Source organism: Rhineura floridana, chromosome 5 (assembly GCF_030035675.1).
Source record: "Rhineura floridana isolate rRhiFlo1 chromosome 5, rRhiFlo1.hap2, whole genome shotgun sequence".
Lineage (NCBI taxonomy): Eukaryota > Metazoa > Chordata > Lepidosauria > Squamata > Rhineuridae > Rhineura > Rhineura floridana.
Window position 1 is genome coordinate 95,945,849 of NC_084484.1, and position 16,656 is coordinate 95,962,504.

The window sequence follows — 16,656 nt, forward strand, 5'->3', positions numbered from 1 at the left end:
CCTTTTCAGTGGTGGCTCCCCATTTGTGGAATGCCCTCCCCAGTGAGGTGTGTCTATCCCCAACATTGTTGACTTTTAGGAGGAATGTGAAAGCATTCCTGTTTACCCAGACATTTGACGGATGAAGGAAACCTTTCCTGGCAATCCAGATATCACTGAACAGAAGAATGTTTTTTATTTGCAACTGTTTTTTAAATGTTTTTATTTGTAGCTATTTTTAGATGTTACAGTTGAAAACAGTTACAGTTCAGTTTTTTGAAGATTTAATTGTTTTTAGATTTTTTTTTTGCCTGTTAAATTGTTTTGTTTTACACCCTGGTCTTCTTTAGGAGGAAGGGTGGGATATAAATATCATGATGATGAGGAGGAGGATGATAAATTAATGTTATTGATGCAAATTGCTCCTATAATTTTCCTTCCTCATATCTTCCTCCAATCATGACAGACCATTTAATATATTACACAACAATTTAAATGAACTACTTACAAACTACTAAATACTCATGAAAAACAATACTTCTGAACTACTTTCAGTTTATCAAATACTCACATATGAACTAGTTACAGGCTACCAATCACTTTAGAATATCTCACAGCATTTGATATTATAGCAAACCCATTATTACTATAGCTGTACAAATAAAAGAAGCAAGATATCAGCTCAAAGTCCAAACTCACTATATTTAAGAGGAAACTTACCCAACATCATGCCATACCTGAGTGACATTTTGCCAGGCAGACCTAATGATATTTTCCTCTGTAATATAATTGATTAACTAATGTAAGTTAAGATAGCTTACCTTCCACCACAGTGCTATTTTGGTCAACAAGGAATGCAGAACTTTTGAACAGTGATGAAATCATTGGATCAAATGCAGACAAGTCTTTCGGAAACTGTGGGTCTTCTACTATCATTTTAAGTCTCACAATGATACTACCAGCTTTAAGAGAATCCAATTGCACTTTCAGCTTTCCCATTGTGTACAATGCAGACATATTTGAAGGAAGAGAATTTCTGATCTGAAAACAGATGAGAGAGTTATTGCTAGTTTAATATAACGAGTATATACATTGAATTTTATTTTAATATTCTCTGTTCAGTATTTATAGAAAAGCATGAGTTCTGTGGTGCACCCATACCAGTATAGCAATTAAGTTAGGTCTGATCATCAAACTACCTGATACTTACATTATTTCAGATGGTTCTACATAATTGGATTACTGCAATGCCCTCTAAGTGGGGGTTCTCTTGCACTTGACCAAGAAACTGTAGTTGGTGCAGAATGCTGCGGCACAGTTGCTGCCAGGAGTGAGACATATAACACCACTGCTCACATGTCTGTGCTGGTTGCCAATTTGTTATCAGGACAAGGTCAAGGTGTTACTATTGGTATTTAAAGCCTTAACAGCTTGGGACCAGTTTAAAAGTTGGATTGCTCTACCCCATATACTATGTCCTATAGTATTCTCTTTCTATCCATCACTACTTTTCAAGGATATACGAAATCCACGGTTATCCTTGTCCTTAATAATGGCAGAGAGTTATCCTAGCAAAGTAAATTCTGGATGATACAGGAGTCAAATTTTAAAGACCAGAAGGCAAAGACATTGTAGTTCCTGAATAATAACTCCCTAGTACAGGGGTTCCCAAACTGTGGTCCATGGACCACCAGTGACCTGTGGGCTTCATTTTGGTGGCCCATGGCGTGTCTGTGAAGAACACCTGGGAACCACTCCACTAGTACATTATTATACACATCATGTACTCTGATACAGCAAGCTATTGATGGCATGTGCCTATAGCATGCAGAGGGAGCCCACCTACCTACCAGGATTGCCAGCTTGCTTCTTTGTCTTTAACAGCTGTTTCATGTGCAGACATTAACAGATCATAATTTTTATATTCAACCTGTCACAAATTTCACCTTGTAATGTTTGCACATCAAACTTCTGTTAAAGGCATGAAACCAGGCCAGGGGTTTTTTTTGGTCAGCTGGCAATCTCACTAAGCAATCCTAACTCTCACTCCACAAAACAGTCTGGTGGGGCTTTACAGAGCATTGGGGCTGCTACTACAACCCAAGTCCAGCCACGCACAGCAGCTGGGACAGAAGGGGGAAGGGGAGGCACATTGCTGCACAGTCATCAGGCCTGGATAAGGCACAGAGCTGTTTTGTAATGGCAACAGGGCCTGTTTGGGATCAGTACATCCCAGGCCAGCTCAACTCCACCTCATTTTGGGGGCTTTCTGTTGGTAGAGATCCTGTCGTCACCACTTCCTTCCACCTGAACATTTGATGGGGGGAAGGGGGAGCTCCACACCAGCATTGTAACACAGACATCAGTCCACAGGGGGCGGCCAGTGGGAGGCCAACAGAGGCTGGGCAGAGGGGCCTCAGACCCAGTCCAAACCAATCTCCCTCCCCAGTCTAGTGCAAAGGGGGTTTGGATTGCTTTGTTATTGCACAATAAGGGTTTCACCAGTCACTTTAATAAAGGCAGGAGATGTGAAAATTGTCACCCACCATTGAACTGAATGTACAAAATGGCACATACATAATTTAGATTTATATCACACTTTCCGTAGAGTGGTAATAATTTAAAAACCATTAACAAAATCAACACAATCTATAGTAAAAGCACAATATCAAACAGCAGCCAACAACAATGATCAAAGCTGTCCCATATACCAAAAATGCCAAAACATTCCCCAACAATATGATAATAAACAGATACACCTGATAAAATATCTCTCATCAAGCCTGGGAAAATAGAAATGTTTTAAACTGGCATCAAAAGATGGTCAAAGACAATGTTAACTGTGTTTCAAAACCCTCCATTACATATTTACACATTGGGTAACTCTCCTTTATATATCATATGCATGAAGAGGCTCCAAACATAGAAGGAAAGTAGAGTGCCCTCCCATTAAAACAATCAAATTTAATAATTTCCTGTTAAATAAGGTATTTTTATTATTAGAGTTGGTAGCTGGGAAAACTGCAATCCATAAAAATCCAAAAAAATTAAATATGTACATTTTTTAGTATTACCTCAGTCATCAAAATGCTGGACAATGTCCGATATTCTATACTGCTAGTGTTGAGCAACTGATCCGTGAAGTTATAATTCAAAATCCTTATTGTCAAACCAAATATCATAGCATCTAAAAGACACAATGTTAAGAGAGTGATATAGAGATAAGGGCATGATTTTCACAGACAGATCAATCAAACTACTTATCTAAGCTCAAATGTAAATTAATCTATGTGACTAATCTATTAATTGTGAGAGACCAATAATTAAAAATGAAGATTAGCTACCAATCTGCAGTGACACATTAAAGTGGGCTGAGCAGAGATGTTTAAACAGCTGAAGGCCTGATCGAAAATACGGGCCTGATATTTGGGACAGTCCAGATTTATAGTAGGAAAACCAAACTCCCAAAATTAAGTCTTCAGAGATTTAAGAATCACCCATTTCACAACAAATTCAAATGGGATGTCTGCATTCATCTGTTGACTGCACTGCCAAACAGTAAAGATGCATGCTCACTCATAGTGAAACATAATTTGAGTGTGGGTTGTGGGGGTGGAATGATGGCTCCATGTTTAAGAAAATAGGCAAAGAAAACTGAAATAATTTTCTAAAGTGATTGTTACCTGTCTTCACGTTCCGATATGAGACCATGTTTTTGCCACAAACTTCATAGCTGATTTTCACTTTGTACATTATGCCTGCTTCCAGACTGAACACATCTAGTTTCGTATCAGTGGTTTCCATTGCTTGAATAAGTTGATTGCCTTTGTATACTTCTATTTGGAATGAATGGTTCCGTATGGAATTTATGCTCCAAGACACTTCAAAACCGGTGCTGGTAACACTGAAGATCCTGTGGTTTCTAATATCCGGAGCATCTGCAATAGCAATTACAAGAGACTTACCACACTTGCATGTTTACTATGTATGCTCACTCAGAAGTAAGCTGTTATATTCCATGAGACTTACTCAAAATTAAGTGTGCATACAATTGCAGCCCTTAAGTAATAATAGGGATACAAACTCATTGTGCATTTATACAAAATTGCTTTCTGACATCAGTTTAGATTGTTACATTGACTACTTATAACGCTAATCCTGTTTCAATCAGTTGTTCATTCATTCAGTTGCATTTTAGCACAGCCAATTCCAAATACCCCGATTAGGTTACAGTAAGATCAAACACAAAATAAAAACTAAAATTGTATACACTTCAGAATTAAACTAAAAAAAAACATAGCTATACATCTGTTGTATCCTTTTTACACTATTTTTTCATTGCTCACTTGTCTGTGGTTCTCCAAGTGAGGTAAAGACAGTTACAGGGGAAACCTGAGTTATTTTATTATCACTGCTAACCCTGAATTCTTATTGCCTCAGTTTACAGCCTTATATGCATTTCTTTGAGAATCTGGAGACAGGAAATGCTCTATCCACCTCAACAAAAATGTGCAGAACTGCCCCTCCATTGAAATCAACAAAGCACCTATCAATATAAAATATATCCCATGTCCCTTATATTCCAGGATTGCTTCCATGTATATGAGGGACTTGTGGGACTGTTTACTGTTGGCCCCAGGGGTTGAATGGTCAGAGTAACAGCTGACCACTCAGATTGTTAAGGGCACAGAGATGTAATGGAGAAGAGGGGTTTCAGGGTTGATGCTTTGGTTTTTGGACTAAAATATGCTAGGAGTAGCTGAATCATCTGCCTATATGCTTGCTATCTGTCTAAATTATATGTAATTGTAAATTGAAAGATATAGCAAACCACCGTAGGTTTCTTGGGCTCTTTCCTCCAAAGGAAACAGACCTTATAAAACTGCTCTGAAACTCTGCACTGCTCAGGGAAAAAGAGAGTGTAAAGCAATACATTACAACATCTGGACACTACTGAAATGAGATCAAGGAACTGCATGGCATTATTTTTATTCTTCTCAGAGACAATTCCCACCTCACTTAAAATAAATATAAGAGTGACTTGTGGCAGCATTCCTGTGTGATACAAATGTACTGAGAAAAATAGCCCTCAACCTGAACAGCATTCCATTTCTCAAATCCAAAGTACTGGCCATCAGTGACAGTCCCACAATGCAATAGGGTGAGATGATTTGCTTCAGACAGCACCAAGAGGAGGTGATAGATAAAGGCAAGAATTGGTGTCAAGTTGGAGGAACAAGACTTTTGAAGTGTCAACCTTAGTTGGAGGGCGGGGCAGTGAGGCACCAACTGGGTGCTACTTCAGACAGCAAAATATCGTGCCGGGACTGATTGTCACAAGATGAACACATCTGCATTTTTTAGAAAGCTTAAGAAATATAGAACTTTAAATATTTCTATGGGGGAGCATTTAATGATTAGCCACAATGAAACAGTATTCTGGGGTTTGTAACTGAAACATGATTCAGAACTGTGTTAAAAGACAATTCAGAGGAGTTTGGTAAATAGTACTGTGGTATGCAAAACTGAAAAAATATATACTATGTCTTTCTTGATAGGAGTTAAATAGCAGTATCATATTTATTTGTTCATGCAAATCTAAATTTCTTGACTCAGTTAGCTTAAATGAATTAGAATTCATTTAATGAATAACCATTATACAAGCCATTAAAATTCCCCAAGCAGTGACTAACAACACAGAAAAGACATCAGCTTCAGTACTTCATTGCTAGAGAACGTACATTTCTCAAAGAATATTTTGCTGTAAGAAACAGTTTTCAAGGGAAAAGACTTTCCCAGGGAAACTTTTGTGTACTGTGCCAAATGTTAACCTGCAGCCTTAAAATGGTCAAGTGTATTTACAAACAAAATATTAACTGGTTTATGAATTGGTTCCATTGATGTTATTATTTATTAATGATCTCGTTTTATGTGAACTGCCGGGCAAATTTCTACTGAAGGATGGCATAGAAACTTGTACAATAAACTAATTGTGTGATATGCTGGAACTAAAGCGAATTCAGACAACTACTTTCCTACCCTGGGGTGACTTTTTGCATTTACCTCAGAGTGGACTGGAAACCCACATGTATCCCAATGTCACAAATATTTTGTCATGTGGCCAGTTTATTTATTGTTATTTTGTACGTGCCTCAAAAGCAAGCCTGTAGCATGAGCTGTTGATTTAAATCACCTCTCATACCACGGACCACAAGGACCTCCACAGTGAGGTAACTTGCAAAAGTCACCATCTCATGAATTCATCCCAGTTTTTATTGGTCATTTCTAAATGCATTACTTTTACTGGGCAAAGAGCTTTATCTTATACATCTTCACAACAAGTTGTATAGTCCACACTTTTGATACATGTTTACTGACTGCAACATCAGTGTTCAGACTTGCATATCTGAATTTGCCATTGAAGAACACCTCATTCAGTGGAACCATTCACACATTCAGCTGCTTATCATGTGCTGCACATGCACATTTGAATCAGTCTTCAAGGCCGTTGCTTAAATTCATTGTCTTCACAGTGAAAACAGCATTAAACCAGCCTGTAAAAAAGAATTCTGCAATGGTTGGCATGATTCTTTTTACATGCCACCAGATGTCACTGTAGATATCAAAGCTCAGCCAGTCTTCAGGAGAGATGTAAGGCATCCTTATATGTGGGTTTTGAATATACTTTCTGTTTGTGTAGTGCTCCCCTCCATACTACCTCTGAGAAAAAATGAGCCAAAAAATAGACAAAGTAGATGTAACATTTAATAATAGTTTAAAAAGAAAAGGTAACTTACAGCATTCAGAATCTACTGATGTGCCAGTTTCTTGTGATGCAGATGTTGAATTTGTCACCAAAACAGAAGAATTTCTATTTTTAAGCAGAACATTTGGTGAACCTGGAGCAAAGTCTGTAGCATCAGAAAGAAAAAAGACAGACTTAACAAGCATCCTTAGAACTAACCTCTTCAAACATGGTTATTTTAACTGTTCGTTGAGCAAGTGGAACCTGCAACAAAATGCGTGGAATGCTTCTGTTTATCCATGCCCTCTTTGTGGTGTTAGTAGAGTTTTAGCTATTTAAGTGTGAGCATGGGAAGACTCAAACTGATATCAGTATATATCAAGGGTAGCCAATAAGGTGGTGTTGGACTAAAACTCCTATCATCCCTGACAACTGGCCATGCTGACTAGGGCTGGTATATTTGGTGTAATGATATGGAGACAATGGTGTGTGCTTTTACCTTGCTCACTAAAATCTACCTTTAACTTCTACCTATTTTCAATTTAACATTTGGCCTATGGATGAGGAATGAGGGTGTTTCTTTTACTTCAACTGTAGAGGACATTGAATGCTATCATATATATATTTAGTTTGACTTGGTTTAATAACGCCTTTATGTACCGTTCCATAAGCTTATGTACTCAGGAGAAGCCCCGATTAAGTGTCCCAGTCACTGCAAGCAATGCTGATGAATACAAAGAGCTGGGCTTTCTCAGTGGTGGCTCTGCCTTGTAGTTGTTCCATAAAGCTGATGTAGACTTTACATTGTAAATGATTTCCCATTTGTCCCCCGGCCACCCAATATTGTGCAAAATGGAGGACACAGAAGATCGCAACAGCTACACCTGTGTTCAGAAAACACTGTATCTTGCCATTTTTCTAATCATGGAAGCAGCCCCTGCAATCTTCCATATGTCTTCACTTCAGATGCTACACACTGCTTAAACCCATGGGACTCACAAAGGCTGTTTTCCCTAAGTCCTTATATAGGATATCGGGTGTGGGTAGGGTTGCCAGGTCAGAAGCATCCCAAACCCTGAAATTTCAGGGGCTGGCCCTAGTGATGTTATGGGATGGGCCCTAGTGATATCACAGGGGCAGGCCTGAGTGATGTCACAGGGCGGGCCTGAGTGATGTCATTAAGCATGATACATTAAGTATCAACCACAGTTACTTGGAGTATACAATTCAAACAAAAACATTTCTCTGGTTGGAAATTAAGAAATGTTATCTAAAAGATGGAGCCAGGGTAGGAAACATTTAATCTGGCCTACTTGCTTCAGGCAGGAAGAGTTTAAATGACCTCAGGCCAGGCCAGTCACCAGAAGGCCACTGTAGGAAGAAAGGAGCCTAGTGTTGTGGAGGCATTAGATGGAAGCGCTTGAGTAAAGATGGATGCCCCTGAAGGCTGCAATTCTAAACACACTAACTAAGCCCCATAGAACTCAATAGGACTTACTTCTCAGCAGATATGGTTTGGATTCTGCTGTTGGTAAAGCTTGACTAGATATCCATATCCAAGTAGGGCTGGCAACCCCCTGACTGGAATGCCCTGCCCCTACCTTTTAACATGGCTGCTCCAAACTTCTTTAGATTTGACCCTTCACTTCAAAAAGAGGTTTGAGAAATGAATAAGTGTAAGAAGATACTCTACCTTTTTCTGTCTACCCGGTGGGCCACTATAAACTCACTCAGCCAACCCAATTCCAGTGACTAATAACTGACAGAGAGAAAACACACATGGTTTGGTCTACCTTCACAGGCAGCAGCTTGGGAACAACAATTGCGTGCTACATGTGCGCGTTGCTGCCATCAACAAAGATGGCGGCAGAGGCTTCAGCCTCTTCGGGAAACCTCGGCCACCATCTTGATTGATGGCAAACTTGTGCACGCCGCAAAAAACAACGGAAAGGTAGGTGAAGCATGGGAATAGCAGGGGGATGGCAGGCGGCGCGGAAGCTCCTGTCTTGCGGTCTGCGGATGGTTAAGTTCCACAGATTGCAGAGGGGGAGCGGAGGGGCCCAGGTCAGGCTGGTACCCAAGGGACCTGGCATGCCTGGGGCAGGCCCTGGTTAGAGCAGCCAGCTACAAGCTCATTTAACAGAAGTTGGGGGTGACATTGTGGTGTATATCTCAAGAACCAGACCACCTAGAAACTTAATTAAAAAAAAGAAAAAAAGCTGAGACTCCGGAGATTTAGGTGACTTACCCGGAGACAAGCAGAGGACCCCAAAAATCCAGAGTCTCCGGGCAAACTCCGGAGACCTAATAATCCTAGGTGTAGGGCAGGTGAAGATGTGGCTTCCTGCTGAAAGAGGAGTTTGAAGGCATTGCCAATCAGTGGATTGGCAGTACCTGCAAACTCCTGTGTCTTTGCATCCACAAACCATGAAAGCAAAAGAAAATGCTTCACCTGACATCATGGTAACTTCAGCTGATTGACACATGGGTGGTCCTGCCTTCCTGTCACAATGGCGTATAGTGAATGTGGGAGTTAAGCAGGCCCGGCTCCAAAGGGTGGCCAGGTGACGTTCTGGCTGAGGGCCCTGCAGCCCACAGGGGCCCCTGAAGGGCCCCTCGTTATGGTGGGTGAGTAGTGCTCCCCTTCTGCAGCAGGCTTCCTGCCACAGATCGCAGGGAGGGAGCTGCCTGCCTGCTCGCCGGCCCACCCATGCCTTCTGACTTGCTCGCCCCCTTGCCTACAAGCCCACTCACTTGCTCAGCCCCCTGCCTGCCCACCAGCTCACCCACCCTCCGCCTTTGCTGGCTCCCTCCCTCGCCCTCCCCACCGCCAGCTCCTGGTTTGCATCCACAAACCATGAAAGGAAAAGAAAATGCTTCACCTGATATCATGGTAACTTCAGCTGGTAACTTCATCATGGTAACTTCATGGTAACTCCTACCCCCCCTGCTTGCTCACTTGCCCCCTCCCCCACTCGCTCGCTCTCCCCCTGGCCCCTCTGCTCGCTCACCCACCATCCTGACCGTTCACTCTCCTGCCCGACCTCCCGCTCCTCCACTCACCTTGTAGGTAGGCAGGTAGCTGGGGTGTGCGTGCGGGTGCCAGGGCCCAGGGCAGGCCAAGGGCTCCAGCATGCCTGGGGCCAGCCCTGGAGGTAAGAATCCATTGTGCCACTTGGAAAGTGCTAGCTTAAACCAACAGACCATTTGGGTGAGCAGTTATTTATCATGGTTAGCCAGCCTCACTAACATCTCCAGTGGTTATAAGTCTCTTCTTTCACAACTTTCAGAAAAAGCACCCCCTCCAGACTTTGGGGGAAATAAAATGGTCTGTGTTCAATGTTCTTTTTATTCTATGCTGTTTAATTTAATTTTATCGTTTGCATGGTTTTTATTTTTTTATCTTGTTTTAGATGGATTTTATTGTGAGATTCCTCAAGAGCTTATTTAGGTCAGAAGGGCAGGATACAAATGAAAAAACAAAGCACATTTGAATTGACCAATGTTTCCTACCACTTTATATTTTGGTAGACTTCTTAGAATGTGCATCTATTTGTATTCAGTCTTAGAAGTACACTTACAAAAACCCTTAGGTTTTCTTGTTTGCAGCTGACACTGAATTCTACAGAAGAACATTCACTTCCTTTCGTTGAAATTAGATTTAGACAATTTTTTTCCATAGATAACAAACCTGCTAAGCCAGATCCCAAAATCACAATGCAAATCTGAGCTAACTTTGAATTTATAGCCATCAATACAAATTCATGATCAGAATCCCAAGTTTATTATGTACACCAAACAAAAAGGGGTTCTTTAATAATGACTCACACTGTGAAAGATGAGCACGTGTTTGGCATACATTACAAATTGTATATGGGATCCACACAATTTCCTTTTCTTGTAAGAACTAAGAGATCTTAAGTGGGTTAGAAAATTCCTCTTCACACCAGGGATCCCAGTTTCTCATGTTTATAAAATTATAAGTGGCTGTATACCATAGCCAGCGTGGATTTTTCACATTCCGCAATGTTAAATTGAAAATGCCCCCCATGCCATTCTGATGCATCCCATAAGCTCATTTCAAAACACAAACTTACAAAACTTATAGTTCTGAACTCAGAAACGCTTGCTTAACAACCATGTCAATTTTCATGGCAATACACAAAACAGTCAGAGAGAATCGAGAGTTCAACGTGTAAAAAGAGAGAGAGAAACCGGACCCCTTTTGGACATTTTTCTGTCAGAGTTCTCATAATCTGTTGAAATTAATTAAAAATCAGCTATGTTCACAGAGTACCTGTAATCCTATTACTGACCTTGCCCCATACTCTGACCTTCATCTTCTGCAGTTTAACAGTGGGAAAAAAATGCCTAGCTGATTTTTAATTAATTTAAGAAATTTAACATTAAAGTTAATGATAAGCCCAGGCATGCTCAGTAAAAACCAACAGTCACTGTTCTAAATGCCAGACTCACAGCTGCTGGGCTTGCCTAATCAGGGGGCCACACCCACGCCAGATCTCTATTTTGCTTTAGACAGTCATGGCTCCCCCAAAGAATCCTGGGAAGTGTAGTTTGTGATGGGTGCTGAGAGGAGACTCCTATTCCCCTGAGAGAGCTCCAGTGGCCAGACTGGTTTAACAGTCAGCCACTCTGATTGAAGCTCTGGGAAGGGAACAGAGAGTCTCCTAGCAACTTTCAGCACCCTTCACTAACTACAATTCCCAAGATTCTTTGGGGGAAGCCATGACTATCCAAAGTGAAATAAAGGTCTGGTGTGGATGTGGCCAGGGACAGCTTTGGTTTAAATTTGGGTGGGAGACCACATGTGCCTGCTGTAGCATAAAAAGGTGGGGGAAACACTGAAAAACAATGATACCGTTCACAATGTTTTCCTTTTAGAAAGGAAAAGGGCTTCCATTCTGCCCAGTGCCCACCCACCTAATCTCCTCCCCTCCCCCTCCCCTTCCTGCCCTCCTCTTCCCCCCTCCCTAATTTGTAAGTTAAGTTCAAAGTTTAAATAACACTTTTATGAAGCTATGCAAAAAGGCAGATATATTTTAAATGTAACAACCTTGAACCACTATGTTGATAACTTCATACACTCGCATCACAATGTCCTTCAGCAATGAAGAAACATTCATCAACGGAACCAGCTGTTGCAGTCCAATCAGGACCCGAGAAGTTAATGTCTCTGTATAAGGTTCTGCCTTTGTAGTCTGGATATGGTACACTGAGGCGTTCAAGGGCCATAATGCTCCAGTAATCTGTAAAAGAAAGGAACTCTTTTACATATTACATCATTGTATATAACTGAAGCTTTGAGATTAATATTTTAATCTTAAACAGAGAAAACAAAAACAGTAAAAGTACTCAATCAAAATTATTCAATAAAGGTCGTGACTTTGACCCCACATCTTTCCTTGCAAGGGGACACTCTATGCATGTCCATCAGTGTGTGCCTAGAGCCACATTGCCTGCTCAACCAACATGTGGCCAGTGTTAGCATGACTGGCAAGGGTACTGACAGCAAAGGGTGGTCTAGCTAGCATGTCCCTGCATCTCTTACACATGCTTCAAACACATGAACCTTATATTGAAACTCTGGAATCTTAGTAACCAGATTTATAATGTACCACATTATAATGCTGCATTTTGCACACCAAGTGTTTGATGAGTATGTGTGTGGTGTGTGTGTGTTGAGAGAGAGAGAGAGAGAATGTCTGTATTTTGCAAGCCTGTATATTTAAGGGAAAGTGTTAGGTACCTCTTCAGGTGGATGTTCACGAGAAAGAGTACTTACAGGAATGAAAGAAGAATGCATACATGTGCCAGTATTTGTAGGAGCATATATTTTTTAGTGTGTCACAGAAAGTATGTGATGTGTGTAAAAGAGGAAGTGTACATGCACATTTTCTGGTGATTAGTGCCTCATCCAGGAGGTGGCAGTCATAGAAACTATTTAGGCTCTGGTGCACCATTACAACAGCATCAGCAGAGGTATGCAGCAGAATGAAAACTATTGTATTTATTCATACCATAGAGTGCAAAAGGCGTGAATGATTCAGAAGTTTTGGATCCACTCTGTTTAACTCAGTGAAATCCATTTTCACCAGGATTGCCACATCGTACCAATATTTTGTCACTGTTTGATCTGAAATTGAAGATGGGAAACAATTTATTTGGAGCCTGAACACTGTATTAATAGAAAGATATCCAATGATCACAGTGCATTTTTCATTTACAGCTGCCATATTTAATCTACTCAACAAAATAAATTATAGATCAAAATCTATTGCCCTTATGAGTTTTAAGTTTGGGGGGCAACTGGTCTCGGGACTATGCAGCTTGCCCACAGCTGCACAGGTGGCAAGGCATGTAACACCTGAGCCACTCACTGTGGGGGTGATCATTAGCTGGTCCTTGACACCCAGGAGATACGAGTGGGGATTTGAACTCACAGACTCTGGACTCCTAGCCAGGCTCTCCTCCCCACTGTGCTAATTTATTTTACTGTTGAAATAAATTAATAATCAGAATGTGTGTTTCTACCAACAACAATTACAAGCATGAACTATTTCCCCTCACCCCTGCTTTATACAAAACAATCCTGTGCATGTCTACTCAAAAGTAAGGCCCAAGTAAGTGTTTACACAAAATTGCAGCTTTCAGTAGATAAAGGGCTGATTTTGCTGGAGGAAAAGGCTATAGTTACTTGAGTATTTCAGGTCCTTTCTTGAAATTTACTTGTGGAAGTGTAAGGGAGGTGATAATCTGCCCAACTGCTTAATGAGAAGTACACCTACTTTCCCCTTCCAGCATTCTGGCCAATGGGTGCAAAGGCTTTGGGATGACTGATAATCACTAACAATGTATACAATTAAAATGAAGCATATTAATCTCCCTATATCTTAGGACTGATTCTCCTTGATTCTCTAATACTACCCTCTACCCTGTGTGTAACCCCAATCACAACTTTTCTGATTATAGACCTGCTGGAAGGAGGCAAACATTAGTCAGTATTATACCTTCTAGTACAGGATCTGAACAGCCAGCCCCTTTAGATGTGTCACAACATTTTTTACGTTCTGGACAATCCATATCAAATGTGCATGAAATATTTAACATTTCCACATCCTTTGCTGGACAGGCACCAGGTCTTGAGGCAAATTCACTGGATCTGTTTAAGGCTACAGAACAAAACATTTAACAGCAAATTTGCATCCACTGGCAAGGATCAAAAAAGCTACTTTAAGTATATCCAAGAGCTTGATTATGCTCAGGAGGATTTTTAATCACACACACACAGGCACACATTACTTCCCCCACCATGCCATACCCTAGGATGCCTTTGAAAGCCCTCTGAGGTTCAAAAGTATATTTTTATGAAGACTTGGGGGGGGGACGCTACTGATCAAGAGGCACACACTTAAAGGGGCAAGCACACACTTGGGGGCATGGAAACAATCACTAAGCACTTTGGATCCCAGCCAGTGTTTGTTTTCATTAAAGCTATTCAATACATAGTATCATGAGCATAACATAACATAATATTGGATGCTATTTTCTTCTTTGGAACCCACAACACACATTTAAAGCACACCCCCCCCCCAAAACACTCCTTGGAACTTTACCCCTCACAGAGCTACAATTCCCAAGACCCTTAGCAAACTACCATTCCAAGGATTTTTGGGCGAAGCATGTGCTTTAAATGTATGGTGTGTATGTGAGAAAACAGCAACTGTCCAAGCTCAATAAACATGATTGTACATCTGGCCTAGGACAATAAATTACTGCTGCTGTGAAAATAAGCAAGGATCAAATGGAATTTGAAAGCATTCATGTCCTGTTCCAAACTTCATCAGTTTTTATATAGATTCAGAAACTGGAGGGTTGGGCAAGGCAGATGAAAACCTCTTTTCATAGTTGTCACCTCCTGCTCTTATAGAAAAATAGGTGGGGAGGAGATGTCAAACGACTGTGTAATCATCCGTGGCTTAGAATATTTGGTAGATTTTTGCCTCAGAGGCAGTTGTCAGCAATTTGGAATGCCTGCCAGGCAGCCTTTGCTCCCCTCCCTATCACCACCAACCTAGCCACTAGAAAAGTAAAAGGAAAGGGGAGGTGGGCAATAGAAGCTAGAATTAGGAAAGGGAGAGAAGAGAGGTAGGGGGATGTGTGTGTCCATGTGTGATGAAAGGGCAAGGGGCAAGGGAGGGTTCCCTACCATTATCCCATCACTTCTTCCAACCATGTGTGTATGCATTTGTGAGAAAGGGAATCCCTCTCTAGGCCTGTCCATTAACACAACAATGTCTGTTTCCATGTATGTGTGTAGCACATCGGTATATATGTGAGGATGAATGTGTGTGCATTTGTACATACTCATGTACATTCTTCTACCCTTTACCACCATGCATGTCTTCCAGTGCCAATTCTTCAAATTTCATTACTTCATTACTGTTTTTAACTGTAATTGTTTTTAAAAATTATTTTGTTATGGAGGTGTTATGGAGGAATACATATTCTATTACTACTACATGGGGGAGAATTTCAATTCAGTTTGCATTTCAAGCCGAATCTATCAAATTCACACTTTCCAAAAAGAACTGTAACAGCCATCCTTCAAAATTTGCACTTATTTTAATTTTGCGATGCAGTTCGCCACCCAAACAATATTTACAAAAATGCATACATTAGGGGAAAGTGTGCATAAAAATGAATGTATCAGTGAAAATAGCATGCAAAAATGCATTATATGACAAGAAATGGCTTGTAAAACCATCTATATTAGTAAAAACTGTTATTGACTAACAGAAACAGGGTGAATATTCATAAATATCTTATTTATATTCCTATATCAGCCACCCAAAGAGAGAGAGAGAGAGTCACCAGATGCTGGTACTTTGTTTTAAGCTGATGTCTTTGTTGCATGTCCACTGTTATCTCCCAATAATCACCTAAAATGTTTCAAAGGAAGAACGATGTCTACACACCAGAAAACCACAGCCAATTACAATTTCCCAGAGTATATACTCTCTCCATGTGTGAATTAATTTAGTAGAATTCATAGTACTAGCACAGTATTTATTTATCAGATGCCCAAGGTGAGACATTGTCCACAGATCATTGTCCACAGATGTTATCTTTTAGCAAAGCTGTGCCTGCAAGCTTACACTTTAAGCAAAGCACATGTTCCCTCTTCAGACATAATGGTATGTGCTGGGGGGGGGGCATACAGAAGCATGTGAATTGGCCTTTGGTTTGCAACCCAAACAAAAGTAAATTATAGCTTCAAGTGGGATTGGAGAAAAGGTTATCAAGGGAAAATTCACACTGAAGAGCCCTGCAGATCTCTGAGCTCCAATCACTTAGGATCCAGAGAAAGCTAGCTTAATCAACATCAAGGGAAACATTAACAATAGTTCAGTGACACGCTGTTTAATTCATTTCACTAGTTATGAACTTCCTCTTTTCATCATTTATTTAAGACTATGTCTAGACAGTACATTACCACTCAAAGAAGCTGTGACTAAGGCTCTGAGGTCTAGAGAATGATCTGAAGGAGACAAATGATGCACTTTTGTGCTGCTGAAGCTAAATGGGATAGCCGTAATGGGTAAGAATGTAAGAACTCAGAAAGCTTCTTTGAGCTAATTACAGGAAGAACTTCTGCTCTGCCAGGACCCTGGGGCAACTTCTGTCTAGGTAACTGCCCACTGTTAGAGTAGAAGTTCACTGAAGTTCATAATTGCCTGATTCAGAATACGGTTTTGTCAAGTTTGCAATGCTCAACTATACTGTATTAGGAATCAACCAGCATTTCCCTCAAAAGTTCTTTTTCAGCTAAGAAAGATTTTGCACATGTGCAGTCAGCATTCAGCAGACCACACAAGTCCAAAGCCAGCTGCTTTACAAGTGCCTATGCAGCA

General features: G+C 40.7%; 1 protein-coding gene across 1 annotated transcript in view; it reads right to left on the reverse strand.

The window, feature by feature from the left end:
* The window catches only part of UMODL1 (uromodulin like 1), a 67,946-nt gene that overhangs the window by 32,932 nt on the left and 18,358 nt on the right, over nt 1-16,656 (reverse strand). Inside the window, exons 3-9 of the mRNA XM_061629707.1 lie at nt 13,753-13,914; nt 12,763-12,878; nt 11,799-11,991; nt 6,777-6,890; nt 3,663-3,917; nt 3,054-3,166; nt 801-1,020 (exon numbers count right to left, since the gene is read on the reverse strand). Of these exons, the coding sequence (XP_061485691.1) occupies nt 801-1,020; nt 3,054-3,166; nt 3,663-3,917; nt 6,777-6,890; nt 11,799-11,991; nt 12,763-12,878; nt 13,753-13,914 (1,173 nt within the window). The remainder of the gene's footprint in view (nt 1-800; nt 1,021-3,053; nt 3,167-3,662; nt 3,918-6,776; nt 6,891-11,798; nt 11,992-12,762; nt 12,879-13,752; nt 13,915-16,656) is intronic.